Source organism: Cebidichthys violaceus, unplaced genomic scaffold, assembly GCF_023349555.1.
Source record: "Cebidichthys violaceus isolate CVI_PGR_0920_01 unplaced genomic scaffold, fCebVio1.0.p SCAF_8, whole genome shotgun sequence".
In the NCBI taxonomy this organism is placed as follows: domain Eukaryota; kingdom Metazoa; phylum Chordata; class Actinopteri; order Perciformes; family Stichaeidae; genus Cebidichthys; species Cebidichthys violaceus.
The window spans coordinates 6,722,184-6,732,951 of NW_027176964.1; the positions used below are offsets into that span (position 1 = coordinate 6,722,184).

General features: G+C 44.0%; 1 protein-coding gene across 1 annotated transcript; it reads right to left on the minus strand.

Moving 5' to 3' along the window:
- Positions 1–5,406: 5,406 nt before the first annotated feature.
- Positions 5,407–10,546, minus strand: LOC137866110 (kidney mitochondrial carrier protein 1-like). The gene is made up of 9 exons (XM_068701783.1): positions 10,353–10,546; positions 10,093–10,237; positions 9,625–9,719; positions 9,210–9,295; positions 8,339–8,434; positions 8,103–8,227; positions 7,649–7,772; positions 6,968–7,048; positions 5,407–6,424 (listed from the first exon to the last, which is right to left on the minus strand). The coding sequence occupies exons 1-9, from the start codon at positions 10,414–10,416 to the stop codon at positions 6,383–6,385; spliced, it is 858 nt and encodes a 285-aa protein (XP_068557884.1). The 5' UTR covers positions 10,417–10,546; the 3' UTR covers positions 5,407–6,382.
- Positions 10,547–10,768: the final 222 nt, after the last annotated feature.

Here is a 10,768-nt window from a genome sequence, read left to right on the forward strand (position 1 = left end):
TGTGAAAATGTCTTCTTGACTGCAAGAAAGTGGCACAAAAACAGCATGTTCCTGATTTTATCAGTCAGACTGAAATGTTTCTTGAGAATGTGCTTTCAACTCCTACATTATCTAAGAGTGTTCGAGAGGCAACTCGACTGGCTGGCAGGCTACTCATCCACACAGAGGCGGTGAGTCCGCTCCGTGTTTGTGAGTTTTATTTTTCTTTAAACTCTCTGATGACATGGAGCTCAGACAGGTTTAGTGAGAAATTCTGAAATACGTCAAGTTCAGTGACGAATTTGACTGCGCGCAGATAAAGTGCCAGCTTTGGTGCTTTGCAAACAGCAGCAGAGTTGGTTCATGAGATGTTTGGATTTAACAGTTAAGTTTCCTCTCAATAATCAATGTATCGGAGTCAGCGAAAAATACCCTTAATTTGTGAAAAGAAGGCGTGGACTTACAGGTGACGAATGAAAAGGAAAACTAAACCAAAGTGTTGTGACGTGTTCGGCCAACGAGATTCTTCAAGTCGGTCCTGACTGACCACGAGTTCGTCATGGAACATGCTCCGTACGAATGGTTCTGTGCGATTTATTATATTATACCCCTATCAGCCCCGTTACAGAGGTATCAAACGCCGTACCACCAGAATTCAGAGCAGCTTCTTTCCCCAGGTTGTGAGAGCCCTAAATTTATCTTCCACTCTGCACCATATAATCTTTTTGTGTGTTTTTCTGATGTATAAAAATGGGACTGCAAACTGAATATAGTTGCACCACCCTGTTAAGTAACCTTGTAACCTTGCAATACTGACTTCACAGTACAATAACCTTCAACCGTGCAATACTCTGGTTCATTCTGGCATTAATGCTGCATTTATTTAAACTAATATTCTTCTTTATCTATACAATTCTCTCTTTATGTTTATTTATACTATTCTATTTTTTCGTTTTCGTTTTTTTTTTTTCAGATTCCTAATTTTGTTATATATTGTAGTAAACATAATTATTTCAAAATATTTTTTTATTTACATATTTTGACATACTTAATTATCTTTTATGTATTTTTTCAAATAATTTCTCCATATTATATTTTTCTATTCTGGGAGTAGTAATGTAATCCAATTTCCCTCCAGGAATCAATAAAGTATTTCTGATTCTGATATTTATTTATAATATCCTTGCCGGTGAGAGTGAAGTTTGTCCCAAAGCTTGCCGCTGTATTTATACACTAAACCTTAAAGAGGGGTGGTTCACTCTGTCAGGGAGTGGGAGGGTGTAGGGGTCAGATTGGAATTGGGCCACTGTGATAGATTTGTCTCACCCTGATGACATCACTACGACATCATAGGGCTTTCTTTCTCAGACTTGACAAAGCTCCTTTAGCAGTTTTCAAACATTCTCAAAGCCTGAGTTGTCCTCCTTATGCGTCAACATGTAAACAAATGCACCATCTTAATATAGAAACATATTTGCGTTTCACTGTTAGGATATGCGTGAGTCAGAATTCGGTTGTAGTTTGAGTGACTGAGAGTAAATATTGCTCTTTGCTTTGTTACCTATAGTTCTTAGACTGCTCAAGTCAAAAAATTGTCTGGGCCAACAACCCTGTGTCTCGAGTCCTTGGCACAGCGGTTGACAACCACTGTCTTAGAGGCTTCATATGGATGCTAATTGGAGCGCAGCAGAGAGTCAGGACATGTGTTGCATCCTTTCCTCTCTCCCACTGATCCCAACTCTTCTCATCATCATCTATTCTCTTTCTTCAGGCACTCAACCCCAGCTTCCAGTTCCAATGAAGTTTTCTCCACATCTCCCAGTTGACTGCATCGATGATCTCATTCCATCTGTTCATTTTGATCCTCACTGCCCACCTCAGTCTTTCACCCCTCTCCCTCTGTAAATAATAATAAAAAAAAATTAAAAAAATAGAAGTGGAGAACAGCAGCTCCGGTGTCAGTGAGCATAATGCCACCAAGACACATCAGAGGCTCCTGTGTGCACATGTGTTTGTGTGGATAGTGCATGCTGTGCCTGAGGGCAGGGAATTTAAAATCAGGCGTCCAAGGAAAATGATACCGCTGAATATTTGAATATTTATTCCTTATCAGAAGCTGGGATATTAATGAGGGTAGCTGTAACTGAGCGGGTTATGGGAAGAGAGAGCGAGAGAGAGACAGTCTGGCCATTGGTGACAGACAGAAGGTGGGCTTACTCCTCTGTTTTGATGTCTTAGCAGAAAGCACATGAGCTCTGCCTAGTGTTTATCCTCTAGAATTACATATGACTGAAGACGTCTAACAAGGAACTGGTGATGTTATGTTATGACGGCAGTATTCCCTGCTCATCTGCAGTCTAGTGTTTTGTTTTTTTCTAACTTTCTAACTTTTTGGATACAGTCTCCAGAAATAAGGAGGATAACCCGAATACAAGAAAGGAAAACCTGCTGTACAATAGTTTTTTTTAGAGAGAGCTATGGAAATATTGCTACTGTGTTACAGAAATAAAAAACACCACAAAATACACTGATGTTACTGCTAACCACCAGAGACACACTATGAATCCCCATAAGTGTAAAAGGACATGCTTATATGCTTATTCACAGAGTTAAGGAATGACACCACTGTCTGATATCAGTTGAATATGAAGCTACAGCCAGGCTACAAGCTTAGTTTAGTAAAACCACAACTTGTTTTTAGTTTTTGTACAGATTAAACCAGGAGGTATAAGGAGCTTTAAAGGTGCTGCATTCTGGATTTTCAATAATCCTTGAACAGAGCCAGGTTAGCCGTTTCCTCCTGTTTCCAGTCTTTAAGCTAAACTAAGCTAACCGCTGCCTTGCTGCAGTTTAACGGACAAACATGAGAGTGGTATCAATCTACTCATCTAACTCCAGTCAAGATATTAACGTATTTTATTTGACTAAGTAAATAAGCATAAGCACCAAAAAGCACTAAAAGGTCACTTAAACTATACAGATGTCACAGGAACATTAGAGTTCCTTCAGAATTGAATCAACTTAACTTTCCCTGACTCTTGGAGTCACAGAGTCAAAGAAGCCAACGCGTGGAACAAATCTCCCCTCCCTTTATCTCCTTTAACATTCACTCTGTTGGCCTGTTCCCGTCTTAATGGAACAATGTAGCCGCATTACCAGCGGCTCATCCTTGTGATCCTGTCTCCCTGGGGTTCCGGTCCCCTTCCAGTGGCGTGTAAATGTAGGTCGACTGCGCTGTGATTTGGCGGGCCTGTGGTTTGTTTGGATGAGGAGTTCTACTGCTTTGTTCTAACAGACAAGAACTGCAGGCACCTTTCTCAAATTTTGTAATGGGGGCTCATGAAGTGTGTTCTCATCCAACTGTTTTCATGCACATTTGCAGCTGGTAAACACCGGAAATTAGAAGGAAATTAAAATGTGCATTTTATTTTGCTGATGAAATTCTGTTAAAGTTTGTGCTACATTTGGATGGACACTTAACATTTGTGTCTCTGTGGTTTCCCAACAGGGACAGGTATAATTTGACCTTGATGTTTGGAGTTTGAGATAGAAGAGGAGATTGATACCACCCTCATGTCTATATGCTAAGCTATGGCTGGTGGATAGTTAGCTTAGTTTAGCATTAAGATTGGAAACATGGTGACACAGCTAGCCTGATAATCTCCAATAACTAGAAAAAAAACAACCTACCAGAACCTTTTAAAGCTCACTAATTAAGATGATATATTGTGTTTCTTTAATATTGGTCTCCCCATACTTCATGTTTGTTTATTATCTTCTAGCCATCCACACACTACTCTTTAATATTCCTGCAGGGACTTACTGTCATATTTGTCTCTTTCTAAGATCTACTACAGAATTACATCTGATGTTTTTCAGGGAAAAGAGTTCCGCCAGCATCATTTGACATTTTTGCAGGATCTATTGCCTCCCCTTGTTTGAAATCCTCACTTTGTCAGCATGTTGTTCACAGACCAGAGCGTAGCTGTACAATTTATCACAATGTTCTCTACAGGCACAATTTCAAATTGCAGAAGGCTGCACTTTTTTCTCTCTGGGAGAACGATGTTTCCGACAGCTTCCTAAAGCAAGGTAACTTGATGTTATGCAGAATCTGTGGCCTGTAAACAATGTATTTTCCCAAGGGAAAATCATTCAAACTAAGCACCCGGGTTGCACATCTTTCAAAAGCTGAGAAAGAAAAACGGTTCTGTTGTATTCCAGCCCGTATCTCAGTCTGCAATATTGAGCAAAAAGAAACAGCAATAGGCCTGTGATTTCTTTTGTTTCTTTGTCAGCCCAGAAGCAACACGCTCCGTGTTCCAAAATGGATCAACAGACTACATAGATTTGTCTCGTCTGCACTTCCACGCGCTCGGCCATTCATCCGTCCATTTATTCACCCGTGTGTTACGGTGAGCAGCGTTCTCATCTGAGGAGAGCAAAACAAGAGGGAGTGAAAAAGGGCAGTGTGTTTGGAGCAGAGCAGAGCCTTATTCCTCTGACACGAAAGCTCACTCTGATCGCTGGAACACAATGGAGCCAGCCCCCCTGCACCCTTGGGCCAGGCAGCGAATAATGCCCATAATGAAGCATGTCTGTTACTGCCGGAATCCCCCGTGGCCATCCTTGCCCAGTTTGATGAGGACTGTGCCAGAGACCTGATGCCAGGCAGCAGCCTATAATGCCAACTTATAGATGCCAAATCCTGGCACACGCCACCCATTATTCTTATTCCCTCATTCGGCTCGCCTTATGGACAGCAAGAGTTGTTTTTGTGCCTGGAATTGGCATAGCTGGTCCGTGCCCTTCAGGTCCTTAGTGAGTATACTGTACACAAGTGTTTAGACCAGCATACAGACCCTCGTCTCCTCCATCACGCTCCGTGGCCTTGTTTAGAACAGAGTTACTCAACGCAGCCAAGCTTGTCACACCAATACTAACGTGGCAGTGCAGCTCATGGAGGCTTAGATGAGGCAGATACAACAATAACAGCTCTCACACAAGTAATAAGTCCCATGGGGATGCTCCTCTCTCTCTCTCTCTCTCTCTTTCTCTCTCTGCAGGTTCACTGCAACATTTCATACTGCACTCCCCCGAGCTCCCGTCATCTCCTCAAAAACAGCTCTGATGGAGGAAAACTGGGAATTTACCCGCAGAAATAAAACAATTACATCTTTGATTCCCCTGAATAATTCACAAGTCGCTGTTTGTGGGATGCTGCATGAACGTGTGTGTTAGGAAGACACTGGGCAATCCCTTAAGAAACAACTCGACTGTTCTAGATTTGTGGCCTCAAAGCGAGGGGTTGGGAATTTAAAAAGATTGATAAACAGCTTTTGGTTTCAAGGGAGTGGAGGTGTGGTGGGCCAGTGCAAAGCTCCACAGCGCCACACTGTGGTGAATACAAAGCAAAACACTGACATACCGAGTTTTTCTCTTTTATTTCAAATATACAGGGCAACAGCAGCCTCAACGCCAAAAGTAAACCTACACATCTGCAGCAATGGCAGCTCACGCACGACAGCCAACGCGTTCATCCTTTACGATAAAAGCTCACAGATAAGCACACAGCGTGTAAAAGCACTATATGAAAATATACCTGGAGTTAAATGTGGATCATGTGCAGTGGTTTGGTTGCTTTTTGGCAACAAATGTTGTCAAATGATGCCCGTTGGATACATTAACGTGTCTCAGTGGTCTGAACGTAAAGCGGCGTGGGATATCGTATGAAGACTTACATAATAGCTATTTTATTTTACTGTAACACATAATAACAAGAACCCAGGGAGTCATCCCCAGATGCCCCGTTATATTGTCTGCACTCGCTGGCATGACGGACCACTAGTCTCGCCACACATGGGTATGGGTATGGGATGTGTGTGTGTGTGTGTGTGTGTGTGTGTGAGAGTGTGTGTGTGTGTGTCCAGTCTAAGCACCCACACACGGGTCTTCAGGCTGTTTATATGACTGTTATTTATTACAGTACACTGATGTATTCTTGGCTCTGATCTCTGCAAGTACTCCAGGGAGACTCTTCGAATAATAAAAAATTGTTGCCATGCATCCAACTAAATATAGAAAAAATTTAAAAGAAACACCACGTCCTGATCCAAGTGTGTTGACTCGCGCACACAAACATTTTGCTTTTCAAAAAGGGAATGATTGTCAGCTGCTATCCGACGTCCTTACGCAAACTCAGGTGACCGGTATCACAAACTAAAGGCACTTATAAGTGCACGTCGCCCCTCATACATAGGTCTGCATCAACCCCCTTCCCCCTTGTTCGGTGGTTCCATCTAGGATCCATCACCCTCCAGCCAGTCCAGATTTTGGTCCTCTCAGCTCGTCCCCGAGCATGACCAAGTACTCTTCTCTTTGTTCCGCCGTCTCGTTCCGTCAGTCACACGTTGATCTTCTTCAGCTGTTCGTATGTGAGGAAGAACTGGATTCAAAGTGAAGGACCACAGGCGAGAGAAAAGAAAGTGAACGTTGTTGTTGAGCGCGGGAGGCTCACTGAGGAAATTTGGCTCTTTCTGTACTTCAGCTCAAAGCCTCCCTTGTTACCTCAGACTACTGGGCTGTAACAAGTCAATAATCTCATTACATTTTTCAGGCCTGGTTGGAGCACGATGACGACCTGACAGGACGTTCCCCTGTAACTCTTTGGCCTTTCCAGACAGACTTAAATAGAGTTCACCCTCCACTCTGTCCTTTCCTCCCCCCACCCCCTTATTGAGGGGCCCCCTAGGTCCTCTCTAACCAGAGGCAGCAGAGCACTGAGGCAGTAGTTACACAAACTTATGTAAAAGAGTTTAGCTAGCATTAAGGCTAAGCTTTAATCCACTGGAAAGCATGGCTTGTGATGCCACACGTCACTGAATCACTTTACAACTTTTCCCCGCTGATTTCTCCAGCTCAAAAGATATTGCGTCACACAGGATATATGTAAACAGAGCGGCACGCTAATGAGATGGTTAAAGGATACAATGATGTTCCACGGTCCCAGGCGGAGCCAGTTGGGAAAGAAACCCTTGTAGAGGGCCATGAAGCCCTCGGAGCGCCACGTCTGAAGAGAAAACAAACATGTTAAAAACACACTTTATCTCATTATCCTCTGATAATCGTTCTTAAGTCCTCTTTGGGCGTTTCAAAAAAACAAACTGAGATTAGAAAATCAGTCATATTAAGGTCTGATCTAGATATTCAACATTACCACATTATATTATATTCCTTCAGGAGGCTAGAAGTCTAAAAATCAAATAACTTTGACGTCAATGGTGGCTTTAAATGTCAAATGTTTGTCATATGAAAGTCATGAAGGCTTTAAGTTGTAGGAGTGACAAGAGACCAATACAAAAAACCTCAAAGCAGCACAGGGAGAGATCCTGACTTTTAGTCCCTAGTGTGGGCCAAGCTTCAAAACACTGGATCCTACATTTCTCAGAATGCAACCAATAGTATCTTCTTTCTTTTTTTAGTCCCTGCCTGGCAATCACAAATCTTTTTCTCAGACTTCAAAAGCTCCCTGCAGAGCCACAGAAGACATTATACAACAGGCTGAACAGTGCTGCCCATAACAAGTCGACATATTTTTATTTGAGGAATCAGCGGAAATGTATTCCTCTGCAAACACAATCTGATCAGGAACAAGTGCAACGTGACCGACCTGCAATATGCAGTCCAGTGTTCCCTGGTACAGAGCGGCTCCTCTCTGGTTCATCATGCGTGTCCGGACCACGTCCACTGGGTTGGAGGCCAAAGCCCCCGCCAGACCACACGCAAAGCTGGACCTGTGGGACGACAAGACGCAGGTTTGAAGGATGATCTGTGAGTGCTTTCATTTTGTACCTTCATTAAATATTTAGTGCTAAACAGTCATTGCTGTGATGCGTGTGTGTGTTCTTGACACTAATGTAACAAACGTTATATCCTGCAAGGCTGAGACTTGAGTGTTTTGAAAAGCTTGAATTCACAGTCTAATGCCCACGGTCAACACATACAGACTGAACAGGGATGTGTATCTCGTCATTCCACCCTAAGATGTTGAAACATGTCTCCTCGCAGTGAAAACATCTCATGAGTGACAGGAGGAGGATCTCCAGGCGACTCCGCAAACTTACACAAAGTGGGTGTACACGTTGTCCCCCATGTGACCCGACAGGATCAGGTGCTTCTTGGTGATGTCATAGACCGGTAGCTCCACCCCGACCACGATGGCCGCCCGCTGAGCCGTCAGAGAGACGCCCTGAAGCAGAAGGAAAGGGAATGTTACAGTTGTGGAATATTTTAACATTTAAAGAGCAGTGTCTGTGCTTCCTGTAACCCATGGAAACTCTTTTTTCCAGGCGTGCGGTACCTTCCACAGTCCTCTTGTTCCCTCCTGCTGGTAGATGTTGATGAAGTTGCCCATCATACTGCCCTGGATCACATTTCCCTGAGCCTGCATGCGGATCTGCAAGAACAGACACACAGGCAGAACTTGAGAGAATGAAAGTATTCACAATCTGCAGGTTCGCCAAGACAAGTGCGGGGGTGTATTTATCTGGCTGCCATTGGTATGCAAAGGCAAAGAAGTTAGAGGCAGTTTTGGCAAGCATGCTGTCCTTAAGTGTTTCTCTCTCTCTCTCCTCAATTCCAGGAGTCATTCATTAAGAATGGCTGCTGTTAAGATCATTATAGTTTAGTGCGTTTGTCCGGCTCCATGATGACTCGGGGGGGGGGGGGGGGGGTTCCCAACCCTGTAACCGCTTCCATTAGTCTGTTAAGCCCCAATAAACAAACAAGCAACGTGGACGGGGGGTAATTACATGCTGAGGAGAAGCCGGGCAAAAACAGTACAGATGAGCATGCGCACACACATCATAGTCATGCACCCATATCGTTTACAGAACACTATGTTAAGCCGTAGAGGCTTCCTTCTATAAATAATCCACAAGTGGGGTCTTGATAGCACTAAGATGCCCTTCGCTCCACTCGGCGTGCTACCAAATGACCACACCTACAGCCTGCCGGGGTTAGGAGCTCCCCTAGAAAGGGTATCTCTGTTTTTCAAAAGCGATTACTGAACTACAGTCCTACTAGAGGCTGCGCGAGTCATTACTGCTGTATGTATAGACAACAACTTGCTGCGGTTCCAAGGAACTGCCAAACCTGCTCTGCAGCTTAGAGAACCTCTTGACACAACACAAGAACAATACAAAACAAGTTTCATGTGTGTGAATAGCTACCTTCAGCACATCAGTGGGGTTGGCGATGGAGGACGAGATGACTCCAGAGAGAACACCACACATCACATTAGTCAGCAATGTCTCATCTGAAAAAGGAGAAGAGTGGGAGGCAGGCTAGAACTGTGAACAAGCAGCATTTAATACAATGCATCAGGCACAGTTGGTCCTTGCAGTGTTTTGTAGAAGCACACCAACTGTTAAACTTAGCACAAAGAAATGAGGAGACATAATTAACGAGGCCACACACACACACACACACACACACACACACACACACACACACACACACACACACACACACACACACACACACACACACACACACCAAGAGGAATGTGGGCATGTGTCGATGGGGGCAGGTAACCGCCTGCCGAAAATGTGTGTGTGTGAGTGAGAGAGAGAAACTGGGACTCACCCTCTGGTCTGTCAACCATCAGCCGCTTCAAGCTCTGGTATGTGCCAATTTTGATGGTCCCATAGGAGGCCTGTCGCAGTATAGCAGGAGCTATTCTGAAAAAAACAATTCAAGTCAAGTTAATTTTGTATTCCCAATACCACAACATCTTATTAGGCTTTAAAAAGACCCACAACTGTGTTACCTGACCCAGCGAAAGCCTTTTAAAAAGGGAAAAGAAAAAATCCCCCAAAAGTCTCAACACACAAAGAAAAACAAAAGTCTGAGATGAATAGATGGGGGTGCAAAAAGGTTGGTGAGGAAATGGCTTTTTTACAAAAAGCAGGAAGTGCACAACAATGAGGAAATGTAAATACTTAGAAAAAATGATACGCACACTAGGATTATAAACAAAGGTCCAGCATCTGTGTAGTTGAAACAAGGTTTGGATGATATAGAGACTACAACGCATTGATCCAGCATACTGACCCTGAATATAGCGCGCGGAGCCCCTCCTCTCTTCCTATCCTCACCATAGCGTGGAGCATGCCTCTGTACCGGATCTCTCGGTATTTGCTGCCTACCTGGCCTTGAATTTGAAGACGCGTCTTGGCTAGGTCGATTGGGAAGGTCCCTGGAACACAAAGCACGAGGAACTGTCGTAAAAGAATGTAAGTCACAACAGAAATTCAAATAATCGACGTTATTCCACGTAGCTCGGCCCCCCTCCTACTCTATTTATCACTCACCGCATTCTGCCGTCATGGAAGCGAGTCCGCCGAAAACAAAGGGCTTCCAGTTGCCGTTAGACATTTTCTCTAACCGTGTACCGACTCGCAGTGAAAAACCAACCGGTGAACCGGTGAGCTGGGGGCTAAAATGAAAGTCTGCAACTAATACCCAGGCGTGCAGCTGCGTTTCAATCTCTACCGGCGTCTGAGAAGTCCAGCCCCGCGCGGCCCCTCCTGCTGCCGGTGTTAAATAAAGCTCCGCCCCCAATACTCCTACACCGGACATTGTGTTCACTGTCCCCGCCCACCGCTTGTTGCTCAGCAACCGCACCAGACAGCAGAAAGGAGCCGAGATATCACAATCTTACCAACAAAAAACTGTTTATTTTGATTATAACGTTAGACTGATTCCACTCACAAAAAATGTAAAAGTC